This window comes from Talpa occidentalis, unplaced genomic scaffold, assembly GCF_014898055.3.
Source record: "Talpa occidentalis isolate TD23 unplaced genomic scaffold, MPIMG_talOcc4v2.1 talOcc4.3, whole genome shotgun sequence".
NCBI classification, from domain to species: Eukaryota; Metazoa; Chordata; class Mammalia; order Eulipotyphla; family Talpidae; genus Talpa; species Talpa occidentalis.
The window spans coordinates 124324805-124338549 of record NW_023603184.1 but is presented as its reverse complement, the minus strand read 5'-3'; the positions used below and the strand labels follow the sequence as shown (position 1 = coordinate 124338549).

At 37.4% G+C, this 13745-nt stretch overlaps 1 protein-coding gene across 1 annotated transcript in view; it reads left to right on the top strand.

The window, feature by feature from the left end:
- Positions 1-545: 545 nt before the first annotated feature.
- Positions 546-13745, top strand: part of C2CD6 (C2 calcium dependent domain containing 6) — a 98406-nt gene continuing 85206 nt past the window's right edge. The window contains exons 1-4 of the mRNA XM_037523840.2: positions 546-791; positions 5276-5365; positions 8390-8441; positions 9970-10109. Coding sequence (XP_037379737.1) covers positions 588-791; positions 5276-5365; positions 8390-8441; positions 9970-10109 — 486 coding nt within the window. The 5' untranslated portion in view covers positions 546-587. The remainder of the gene's footprint in view (positions 792-5275; positions 5366-8389; positions 8442-9969; positions 10110-13745) is intronic.

The following is a 13745-nucleotide window of genomic DNA, read 5'->3' as shown; positions in this document are numbered from 1 at the left end:
GTGTGGGAGTTGTCTTAGACTAGATGCCAAAAAGAGGAAGCATTGGATTCAGACATTTAGGGTTAGAATTCAAGCAGCTTTTGTAGATATGACATTGCTACATTAAATGCGATTGGAACATACTAGAGGTTTGGGAGGGAAGATGAATTTGAATGTGTTATGAGTAAGGATATCTAAGTGGACTGGAAATACAACATCTAGAGCACAGGGGATAGTATAAGGAATTAGTGACTGCTATTGTTAATAGTCTAAGAATTGGTGCGGGGAGACGAGGGCTTGGGATGGCCCTGAAGGGGTCCTTTGAGGCGCTGACAAGCCTTGCTGCCCACCACCGTACTCTAACTTATTTCTAGAGGAGACTGAAACGGCTTGGGCCAGTGCTTGCAGCAGACCTCCATGTTTGCTAAGCTGACACTCCTCCAAATCCAGTACCAAGCAGGGGCCGGCCCTGAAGGCCCGGGTCCCCAGAGCTGTGGTTTTGCGCGGAAAAAGCGCCCGCGAGGGGCCGGGGGCGTGAGGAGTTTGCGCCTGCGCCGTGTAGCAGACCGTCAGTTAGGCTCAGACAGGCCCCGGCAGAGGTTGGAGGTATGGATCCGCCCCTGAAGCCGCCTAATCTTTCCAACACAGCTGTTAACAGAAATGGGCGGGTCCGTGCTCTGTACGTATCCCCTGCGCTTCAGAATACTCTGCATTCCAACTTGGAAGCCATCCCTGACAGAGAGTTGTTATTAGTCTATAGTAGTGCCCAGAAGGACAAGACCAAGGAGGGCCCTGCGCAGCGGCTGCTGAACGTAAGTGGGGACTCACAGGCGGAGTTCGCCCCCTCCTCAGACACCTAGAGGGCCAAGGAAGGACGAGGGGGTCCAGGCACGCGGAGGGTTGCAGGGCAGGAGGAGACCTGCCCTTGGTTGAAAGTGGTGATGCGTGAGAAAGGTGTAACTTGTGGCCCCTTGGCATTTACTTAGCTTGCCAGAACCTCATTTTATTAACGGTTGGGTGAAAACCGTAATCACTACTTACCTACTTTATGTGGTTGTCTGGAGAACTAAATGAGAGAGTAATGTAAAGTGCTTCTTAACAGTGCAAAACAGAAAAAAACCAACAAATGTTGGCTACTCTCATCCTGAGGATTTCATTTCTTGAAATCTTGTGATTAAAGCTCTGGAAACTTATTTACATTTATTTTCAATTCCTGAGGTTCTTACAATTGAACCTGTAGGAGCAAATCTGCATCATGTCTGCAAAATGAATCATAGGCCTCCTGTTAATTACAAAGGTAAATTTATACTTGAAATGTGCAAAACTACTGAGTTTACCATGTAGTGAGGATGGAGACCTTCTCTCTTTAGGAAAAGGAGAATCAAATTGAAACATTTTTTTCAAAGTTTACTAGAGGATTATTAGAAAATATTACATTTTCTTTTGATCTTCTGTTAATAACTTACTGTTATTAAAAATAGTTCAAATAGAAGTATCAGAAAACAAATGGTACACAAGAACATGATGTTCCTCTCTGTAAAATGAAGGAGTTGAATGACTTGATTTCTGAGGTACGCTCCTAATTCGAAAACTTAGGATACTCTTGACATTGCTCTGATAAATTGAGAGTACATTAGATTAAGTTATGGAGTAAAACTTGGAAGAAGTTGTATAAGGGAGATGTGCTTACACCTCTTCTTGTTATGTGTCCTAAGGAATTTGGACTTTATTCTGTAAAATGGTGATTTCCAATATTTTTTTGAGTATGAGTTTTTTCATGTGTGAATATGTTTTAAGAGTATGAGATCCATTTGATTGTAAAGAGAAAGAGAAAAATACCACACATAAGAATAGTTGGCTTTTTATTATACACTGATGAAAAATCTACAATGACAGAAAGTTACCATGTAGGCAGTGTTTAGAATTTGCTTATAGATACAATAGCACCTACATATATGCAAAAAAGAGCAGGGTATCTATATGCAGGGTACATTGCTTACTCAAGTTTGGTTTCCCAAATTACTTTACTGTGGATTGTTTCAATGTTTGACAGACCAGAAAGAGCTTAAGAAATTAAATATATGCTTGGATTTAGTTATAATGATTTCATCAATGAGTTTATGCAATACAGATGTTTTCTATACAATAAAATTAGAGTAATACAACTCTGTTATTAAAATTATGCAACAGCTACTATAAAATACATGATATAGACCATTAGTCATGGAATGGATGTGTTTCAATTTAGTAATTGCTGCCTCTGTATCAGTACACAGGTTAAAATTATACATTTGGGCAACAGGTAGACTTTTCTATAACTTCTTTGCATTTTTTTCGGTATATGACACTTTCTGAAAAGTAGATTATCACAGGATAGTAAGAACAATTATGTAAATGTTTAGCATTTTCTGTACACAATATGTAATTTTTTTAATACTTGGAAGCAAATGTATCTCTCTGTGTGCCATCACATTAGTAAGTGCCAATTAATATAAGGAGAGCAGGTTTTTCTTTAGGGCTAGGAGGTAGGACTATCCTAGGAAAAGGATAATGGATTTTCAAGGAAAATGTGGAATAGAGGATGTAGCAAGGCACAGGGCAGGCTCTCTATGGACCCGGGCAGATGGGTAAAGGAGAGTCTTGTAGCCCTCGGTGGCCTTTTCAGGTTTTTTATGATCTTTCTGTACCATTTGTGGTGAGATAACCAGCTACAGGGCAGTCAGGAGGCCCGGGGGGCCAAGAGGCTTGCAGGCCTCCTGCCCCCAGCCGGTCTTCACTCTCTCTGGACTCTGGCATTCTCTCATGGTCTCTCCTGCACTCTGCCTCACTATCCTCTGCTGCCGCCCTTATATGTTCCATCTCTTTACTCAGCTCTGCCCATTCATGCATGCCCACACCCTACTCAGGTGCCACCATCAGGCATAGGTTCAAGACCACATGTGTCCATCATTGATGCTGATGGGGGGAGGGTGGAAAAAACCTGATCACTTTCATTTACCCTATAGAGGACCAAAAGGTTGCTGGGAAGACGTGCAGAGCCAAATGGGATAATGTACAGATCTTTTAATAGAAATGCCACGAGGACTTCTACTCAAGGTGGAGGCCAGTGGAGACAGAGGAGAAAGGCGTAGTGGAACTGAAATCAAAATTATCTGTAGGTTCAGAAGAAATTCTAGATGGTGTTGGAGGCTTTATGAGACTGGTATTTAGAATGCCCATTCAAGATTCTAAAAGAGTTTTGGCAAAGAATTGTTTTAGTTAATGTTGCTTTCCTTGAAGAGAACTTTGCTAAGGTGAGGTAGGAAAAGTAAAGAGGGAGTAAAATAGAGAGGGAGGCAGATTTGCCAGGTTGTTAAGGATGAATTGAGTATAAGTAATCTAAAAGTGTTCCCCCGCCCCCACCTAGTTATCTTGTCTTTGCTGAAATGCCCATTCAATATATTTGGTTTCCGTGAAAAAAGTTACCAAGATATTAGAAAGCATGAAATGGTCCACATTAAATACAGATGGCTCCCTATATGGTAGTGCAGAAAAATGCTCTGTATTCAGTAGAAACTGAACTTTGAATTTTGGTCTTTGCCAAGACTAGTGATTTGTTACATGGGACTCCCCTGATGCTGGGCAGCAGCCACCAGCTGCAGCTGCTAGTCAGCATGCCACATAATCCCATGAATTACATGAGATATTCAACACTTTACTATAAAGTAGGCTTTATGTTAAATGATTTTGCCCAACTATAAGCTAACGTTAGTGATCTGAGCATGTTTGAGGTAGACTAGGCTAAGCTATGATGTTTGGTAAATTCTGTGTATTAAATACATTTTCAACATGAGATTTTTGAGTTACAATTGATTTATTGGGATGTAACTTCATAAATTGAGGAAGATCTGTATAGATATAATTGCCACAGTTTGGTGGTTTTTTGATAGTACAGTAACTGTCATTTATTAATCTTAAACTACAAATTAAATCTTTAATACACTTAAACCCATCAGATGCAACAATAACAAAATGATCCTACAAAGAACACTTTTTTAAATATAACTGAAGTATTCATTATATACTTTAAAAGAAAATTTTCAACATAACTAAGGATTTATTATATATTTGAAAAATTGAACAAGTGATTTTTAAAAGGTACACAGTGGAAAGATTTGGGGGAAGCTAATGCTGATAAATAAAAACAAGTTGATTCAAGTTCACCAAAGCTATGATTCTCCTTTCAGGTTATATTTTTAATAGGCAATTTTCATACTCCTCTAATCCCTTCCCAAATATTCCTCTCCCTTTTAATCTACTTAAAAAATCAATGTTAAAATGTCTTGTAATTTTAAAAGGCTAACCATCATGCATCATGACCAGAGCCTTTAAAAGCAAAGTTAAATAGAAAATTGCAAATGTCAGTTTGTGAAGTTTCTCAGGAGAAAGATCACACAATTAAAAACCTAAAGCTATTTGTGCATTGTTCCAATGTACCTATTATTTCAAAGGAATAAAACATCCATTTCCTTCCTTGACTGATAACAGATGGTGTATTGTGTAGGGTAAGGAAAAATGTCAGGCTTTTCTGCCCTCCCGCCATCAGAATAGATGATGGATCCTTGCGGTCCTGAATGCATACCTGATGGCGGGCACCTGGAATAGGGTGTGGGCCTAGGTAGATGGGATTCACCTGGGCTAAGACTGTGCTTTTTAAGGGCAGTGTCACGGGGACGCCAGCAGAAGCAGAAGTAGAGAACACCAGAGAGCCCAGATAGAGTGAAGACTTCTGGGGGCTGGGAGGCCTGCCAGCCTCCTGGCCCCCCAGCACCCCTGCCTGCCATGTCTGGTAAACCCCAATAAAAGACCTGCAAAAAACCGCTGAGGACTCTGACTCCTCCTTCACCCGGTATGCATGGGATCAGAAAACCTGCACTTTGGTCTTCCTGACCTTTACAATTGGGATGACTTACAAGCAGTACCATTGCCTTTTGTGGAGTCCACATCAGATTAAGACAAGAATGTGATGATGATGCTGCTCATTTTTAGTTAGCAAGGAGAACTCATTGTTCATGCTACCACTTTTCTCAAATGATCCCCTTAATTATTTTAGATTTAGTTGAGTACATTTTGGTCTTCTGCTACCATATAGATGAACTTAATCAAGGACAGGATGAGTTTTCTAGTCATATTAACATCTCACTGTCAAGAATAAGATCTGATACTAGATATTCATAAAACATTTGATGAATTAAAGGAATGTTTTTATCTAGTTAGGGTCTTTGCCATCTAAAGTCTTTATTTATTTATATTGTAGATGCTGAGAAAAACTTTTAAAGAGTCTGAATCTAAAATAGGGGTCGAAGTAACACCTGAGGTGCCATCTTTGGTGCCATTTGGAGATGTGGTATGTATGACTAATCTTCAAAAAACTTGAATGAAAACTAGTTAATATTTACTATCTGGTTAAAAAATGTGTAGAAAACTGTCCTCTTTGATAGCATTCTTGAATTTTTCATTTTGGGGGAGTCAGGAAAGCATTCTAATAATCACTGAAATTATGAAAAACATCTGATTGACAGAAAAAAAAAATGTTTTCTATGTTGGAGACTGGCAAACTCTAGTTATATCAGAATCACCCGGAATACTTTTTAAGACCTTTATTTTTGGGACTGACCTAAGATCTGATAATTTAGGATAATAGACTAGGGCCTCAGAACCAGTGCTTTTATTGAGCTCCTCAGGTGATTGTATTTATTGTGAGATTTAGGAACCTTTGAGCTACAGTTTGAAAATTCACCCCATATCTTTCCCTCATCCAAGAAGCGCAGGCCCCCAGAAGCAAAGCAAATACACCCACCACTCACGCACAAACCCACAGGTAGGACCTAATTAATACCTAGGCAAAGAACCCGGAAAAAACTGTTCTCTTTTGGGTGCTGTTGAGTACAGGGCATTAGGATCTATGAACATTGAGAGCTGTCAAATATGATATTTTACAGCTATCTTTATTTTCTGAATACTGTTGTAATATTTCATTGGTATGAAATGAGAGTTTCTCTTCTCTTAACCCCTCTTCTCTAATTCCTGTTGTATACTGTTTTCTTTATTAAAAAATAAATAACAAATTTGACACCACTTTTTTTTCCAGTAATGGATAATACTATATTCACATGTATATTTTTGTTTTTATAAAATAGTCACAGTATGCATTTATCCATATAAATATGTAAGACTTTCTTTCCCATGTCATAATGAAAAGTTGGAGTATCACAATGAAAAGCCTTCAACATCTGAATCCAAACTTAGAAAATATTCTTTGAAATCACTTTTGGCTGTAAGTGGTTATGCATGTCATTATATTAACATTAATTTCTGTGATCCATACTCTTGAATATGACTTCATCTCTTCAGAATTGACATTTTGAAAAATATTTTATTTCACCTATACTTCCTAGCTTCATATTTGTATTCCCTTATTTGAATTACATATTGGAAAGCATTAAAGAGCTTCTTTCAAAAGCTGGCTGAAAGTTTTCAACATAGAGATATCTGGCATGTGATTGATAGCTCCTCCTAAGGCATAATTCAGTCACATCATCATCTCTTTGAAAACTGTGATTCTGAGATGTTTGGCAAGATTTGTACATGTGTTTTCGATGATAACTGTGTCACAACCCACTATTCCAATTTCTAATAGTCACATTCCATTCTCACAAAAAAATGTGAAAAAGCTATATGTCTTAAAATTTGACACATAACATGCTTTGGTGAACAGCTTTCTGGTTGCTTTCCTACTTTAAATTGCTATTTGAGAGTATTTGGGAGGTGAAGGTATTGACGTGGTTACTGCTTTGGGTCATGACTGGATCCCAGAAATCTGTGGCAGTATTTGGTACCTGCAACCTGTGCTGATCATTTTACTTTTGAGTGTTAAATCTTTCTGTATATTTGAATAGAAATGTATTCTCTTTTTTATCGGATAGGTATAGTATGTAAAGGTATAAATATCTATTGAAATATAAAGTCAGGATAGTTGCTCATGGCGTCATGTTGAGATACTTGGCAGTGATTTGTGACAGATGTATAGAATTGTGCAATCCAGAATTATAACTATGCTTCTCTGCTTTATCCTCCTTTGAATTTTAAATTCCACTTTGATTATATAGTATGCATACCTCCCTACCTTTGAATTTGAAATCTTAGAACATTCCCTTTAACCTAGCATTTCATATCTATGAAGTAGGTCTGAAATAGACTAAAATATTTTCTTCTTTCAGATTTCATCATTTAGATACAGTAGTCTTTTTTTTAAATTAATTAATTTATTTATACATGCACTGGGTATAGTCAGAAGCACGGGAGGGTGAAAGAATTCTCCAGAGCCAGAGTGGGGAGCAGAGCAAGCAGAAGGACCAAATTACACTGCTGAGGGGAGCAGCGGGTGGCAGGAGCGGTCTGAGCGCCATATGGGCCAGGGAGCAGCCGGGGATCGAACCAGCGCTGCAGAGGCTTCAGGCAGCTTTGCAACCCGGCGCTCAACCGCTGCACCACTGGGGAGGCCCTAGATACAGTAGTCTTTTAAGTGATTATTGAATGCTAACCTCTTTTTCTGTATTGTTTGAAAGTCATATCTTTAAAATTAGTACATTTAAAAATATTATTTGTGCCATGTATTTTGTTTAATGTTTTTTAATATAATATTGATGTTGATTTTACTTGGTTTTAGGCTCAAATATAGTAACTATATTTGACTAACATTGCATATTAGTATTCAAGTGTTCCTGTATTCATTTTGTATTTGATTTTATGGTTAAACATAAAGTACAGTTTTCTTTAACACTTAGGAACACATTATATAAGAGAGAATGAATATTTCACAACCCTCAGCATCTTACAGTTGTTGAATGAATAAAGTGGTTTTATGGTTCTGGCTAAGAAAGCTTATCTGCAGAGTATGGTGGAACATTTTTGGTGCTTTGATGGTGGGTGTGCCGTGGTAGCATACGTCTGAAAGGATGCAAACCTGTGCCCCTAAATCATGTTCAATATTGTCAGTCAGCATTACCTCAATAAAAAATTAGATAGTTTCTTACAAATTTATCTGAAGCAAGGCATAAAAATTTATCTCATATGCAAGGTACTATATTTTATCCGTTCTCACCTAATGTTAAAATGATTCAGTGATGATAGTATGAGACATTCTTGTTTTATATTCTTCATTGTAGGTTTCCTTTGAACAAATTCTATGTATTTATGCTTTCTGATATTTACCACTAACTAGGTATTTCTAATCAGAAACATAATTTCTAATGACAAAAACTAACTGGAGGATTTTTTTCTTTTTAAATAAAGTTTGGTGTAGAGAAAAATGGAAGAAAAGTTAACTTTCAAAAATTCATTTGCTGTGTTTTTATTGTTATTGTTATAGGTTGGCTGCCTGGCTGTTCATATAAAGAACTGCAAACATTTTGCAGCTACAAGTATCCTTTCTTTTGATTTAAGAGCCACAGTATGATTTTATTTCATTGTTTATGTGTTGCTGCACTAGTAGCTTAAAACATTAACCATTTTGTGTTCAGTCACTATCTGCAGACATTAGGGGACACTTCTGCTTCAAGTTATTACAGCTGCTGCTGTAGTCCTCTGGCAGTTAAAAAGGTTGGGACACATGCCTGACACTTTAGTGAGAATGGCTGGAAGGCTGGACCTAGCTGGGATACTGAAGTGATTGAACATTGCTCTTTGCCCATGTAGTCTCAGGATCTGTCGTCATCGTTTTTTTCCCCCAGGATTAATTTTGATTTTAAAAAAATATGACTTTAAAATACTATTTATCTTGATTTTTTTAGGTAGTTTGTGTTCCCTTAAATTTTGCACCTTGGCTAGTACTTCTCTCACCCTTCCTAGTCCCAGCCATGGTCATGTCCATTATATGTTAAAGTAATCACAGGGCCAGGCTAGATTCAAAAGCAGAGGAAAATGAGTTTCCCTTTTTGATGTGGAGAGCGAGAAAAGATTTTCAACCATCTGTACCCATCTCAATTACCAAATAAGTAAATGGAAAAAAAATGGATCTTCTTGGATAATACTACTAATTTATTTCTAAGTAATAAGTGTGCTTCTCTTAAGCTTTTTTAAAAGGATTTATTTTATATTGGTAATTTCACATAAACCGAGTGCTTATTATTAGATTTATCATGGCATAAAAACAATCTCATTATGAAGGTTTGGTTTTCTTTTACATAAGAAGAATCACTGAAGAGAATTCTGTATAATGAGATTTTTAAGATAATTAGTTAAATCATAACAAAATTGTTCTAATGCATGGAAAGCTATGAATGATAATGCTACATACCAAAATAATATGAGTGAATCCTACAGTGGGATGCTACTTTAAGTTCTATTGCTTTAAAAATGATTACTCTCCAGTGATGTATTTTTTAAATTTCTGCATAATTATGCTTAGGGAAAAAAACCTATATTTGCATAAGTTTAGGCACTTTAAAAATAATATTTAGAAAAAGTTGCAAAGGAATTATAGAGGGAATATGAGGATAAAATTATGAGAAGTGGAGGTCTCCCTGGTGGCTCAGGGGTTAAAGTCTCAGCGCTATCAAGCTATCACCAGCCACTGTAGCATGAATTCCATCCCCCACCAGGAAGCTAACTGACATGGGGAAGCAGATCTCTCCTGTCTCACCAGCCTGCTCCCCTCAGTAGTGTATTTCAGTAGATCCGCCTGTTCTGCTCCCCACTCTGGTGAAACCTCTCTCAAACACACTCACACACCCAGCCCCTACCTCGCACCTCTGGCCTAGACTTCAGTTCTTGTATGCATAAATAAATAAAATATAACTTTGAGAAAAATATATGAGAAGGGATCTAAGGAAGAATCATCCTCATCTATTTGATTATAAGTTAGTTTCAACATAAATTGTTTAATGGATTAATTTTATGTTGTTATTGTTCAATCACAGCAAATTTTGTTTCCTAAATATCTATTTGCAGTTAATTTAAAATATCACAATAATTTGTTCATTCGTATCTCCATAAACAACATTGTAAAATTTACAAAAATTCGTGTAATCCCAGACAGTGGAAAGAACTTTACAGTTAAGTTTAATGAAGTGAAGTACTTTTCTGTACAGGTAATGTTAAAGTTATCTTCTAGATGTAAGAATGTATCTTTATAGTTTTAAATACTTTATGCTAATTATATTTTTTAGGGAAACATGAAAGAAACAAGAGCAGTGCTCCTTTATATTTGATATTTTATAGTATTCTGTTTCCTAAGCTATGGGCTCTATCAGTGTGTTCTTTTTTTTTTTTAATAATAAATTTTATTTTTATAATCCCCATACAATTGCAACCCCCTTATTTTGACCCCAATCCCTCCCCTCCCACCCTCTACCCCCCACAGAGTGTCTCTGGTTCATAGTTTTTTGTTGATTTTGATTTTCACTTTCTTATAGTTATTCATTTTCCTAGTCCCTTATTTAAGTTTTCCAGATTCCTGCTATGAGTGAGACCATCCGGTATTATCAGTGTGTTCTTTAGAAACATTTATCATAAGGTGCCTGATGTTGGTGGTCTTCCCTCTGATCTTACTATCTGTAGTTCTGAGTGTTTATCAAACACATTATTTTTCTCTATCTTAATCTTTCCCTCTTAACCTTGATCTTTCCACCCTGTCATAGTCAGTTTGGGCTGCTATAACACATTACCATAGAATGGGTGGCTTAAACAACAGATACTCATTTCCCACTTTTCTGGAGATGGGAAAGTTCAAAATCAAGGTACTAAAGGATCAGGTCTCTGGGGAGGACCTGCTTCCTGGATGAGCTCTTCTTTCTTGCCTCTCTTCTTATAGGGGCACTAACTCCATTCATGAGGGCTCTCTACTCTCGTGACCTAATTGCCTCCTAAACACCCCATGGGGAATTGAGGAGTCAGCATATGAATTTTGAAGGAATCTTCTCCCTTCCCCCTCTCCTCTCTTCTTACGTAAGCTCTAATTATCTGCATGGATTAACTTTTTAAATCTTTATAACAATCCCTCTACATACATACATACATATATATATATACACACACACACGCATGCATATATGTGAAATAATAATAGCATATATATAATGATCATCCTCCTTACTTTACATTCTTACTTCACAGATGTAAGTTCTTTCACTTTGCAAATACTTATGCTTCATGGCTAATTTAAAAAAATGTTCTGGAAATATGTCCATTTAAATAAAATCTGAAGGACAAGGTTGTCATTTTGATAATGATGAATGACACTAGTACTAGCCCTATGGTGGTGGGTACAGGCGTGGTTTATACACTTATATTGAGATAGGAATTACTCCCAAAGGGTCTCCCCGGTGGTGCAGCGGGTTGAGCACAGCGCTATGAAGCTGTCTGCAGCTTCTACAGCATGGGTTCGATTCCCAGCTGGCCAGGGAGATACCCACACTGCTCCCCTCAGTAGTGTCTTTGGTCCATCTGCCTGTTCTGCTTCCCACTCTGTCTCTGGTGAATTCGCTCATCCTCCCATGCCTCTGACCTATACCCCAGTTCTTGTATAAATAAATAAATCTTAAAAAAAAAATTACTCCCAAAACTTTACTAGTATTATAAACCAACCTCAAACTATAGCCCTGACCATATATCTAATGCTCACACCTAGCCGATATTTTCCCTTTCCCAGGCCAAGTAGCAGGTAACTAGAGACTAAATATGTTTTTAAGTATCAGTAAATGCTTGATTAAAAATTTTTAAATAATAAAGTTAATATGTCCCCAAATAAGTAAATAAAACCTGAAATGAATACTTAATATAATAAGGTGCTGATATTCATCAGCATAATCAAAATCTTTTTCCTATATTTATTTTAATAGCAACTATTATTTGAGCATACTAAGGAGAGTTTTAATGGAACCCTAATAGAATATTAGTGAAGGACTTGGTAATAATTTCATAGCAAACTGCACAAGCAAAGAAATAAGAACTGCAAGACAGGTTAACTCAAGGGATTTAAAAAAATGATACAAGAAAGGAGATATGAACTTTGTAGCTGTATTGTTGAACTCTGGAAAATTGATATGTTTATATAATAACCTAAACATTTAGTATTGGCCAAACAAATAAGCATGGCATAAGAATATATTGGAAGAATGGGGGGAGGGGAATTGAAACATGATGGGGGAGTGTAGGGAGAGCTAATTTTTTCTTCCACAATAACCATTCAAGGGCTTCCCTGGTGGCGCAAGGGGTTAAGACGCAGCCTATGAAGTTGTCTGCAGCCACTGCAGCATGAGTTTGATCCCCGGCCAGGGAACAACCCACATGGCGCAGCAGACCTCTCCTGACTTGCCTGCTGCTCCCCTCAGCAGTGTATTTCAGTCTATCTGCCTGTTCTGTTCCCCACTCTGTCTCTGGTGAATCCTATCACCCCCCAAAACTCTGGCCTGTACCCTAGTTCCTTTATGTATGAATGAAGAAATCTTTAAAAAAAAATAACCAATCTATAGTATCAAAAACTAAAGAATCAATAATAATTTAAGCATGCTATTTAGAAACTTGATTTTATGGCAAAAAATATTAAAAAGTTAAAAATCCATTTAAATTTTTTTTTTAATTTTTTAAAAGATTTATTTATTTATTTATTTATTTATTTATACATACAAGCACTGGGTACAGTCAGAAGTGCGGGAGGGTGAGAGAATTCACCAGAGCCAGAGCGGGGAGCAGAGCAGGCAGAAGGACCGAAGTACACTGCTGAGGGCAGCAGCGGGCGGCAGGAGAGGTCTGCGCGCCATGTGGGACCCTCCTCTGGTGGCCAGGGAGCAGCCGTGGATAGAACCGGCGCTGCAGAGGCTGCGGGCAGCTTCGCAACCCAGCGCTCAACCGCTGCACCACTGGGGAGGCCCTAAAAATTAAATATTAAATCCAAAAAATATTAAAAAGTTAAAAATCCATTCAAAAGTTTGAAAGGTGGCTTCTGAAAATAGAAGTTTCAGGGTGTGTTGGGTAGTGTTCTAAAATTATATCCAGGATTTAATTTATAGATATATAACTGAGTGAGGACATGGACAGTTTCTTGCTACTGAAAGAAGAAATTATTACTCATAGTTCCTGAGAAGAGGGGACATTACTGTACAAAGCCACAGGGGAAGTATCAGAGGAGAAAGTACAGAGTAGAGTCAGATATTTAGGATGAACTAGTTTGAATATTTCCAGCAGACTTTGGGCTATAAAGGTAATCTCTAGTTGCCTGATACCTGGCCCAGGGATGATTTAGGAAAGGGGAAATATTGAATTGGTGTACAAGTTATATAAGGTGGTCAGGGCTGTAGTTTGAGGTTGGTTGTTTTGATATGAAATGTGTACTTCCAGCCAATTCCTAAGTTATCTTCTAGGAACTCGCTAGCCCAGGAAGGGGAAGTTTCTCTGGCAAGCAAGCTTTTTAAGATGTCAATACATCATAAAATACAGGGGCAAAAAAGAATAATGTAGGTGGGAGAAAAGAAACATTGTTTTCATTGTTTTGGCAGTATTAGAACTCTTTGACTTTTAAACTATGTTCTATGTAACTAGGATAAAATGAATGTAAACTCTGTATACCATAGAACTTAGTTTTGCTAAAACTTACAAAATTGACCCAGTTTAAAAATGAAAACAAAACAAATAAACCAAAACATAAAAAGGAATGTTAGTTTAATTGTTCTGAAAAGTTAAGTAAGTTATGTTAAAACTCAGTGGGTTTCTGCTGTGACTATGCTGGA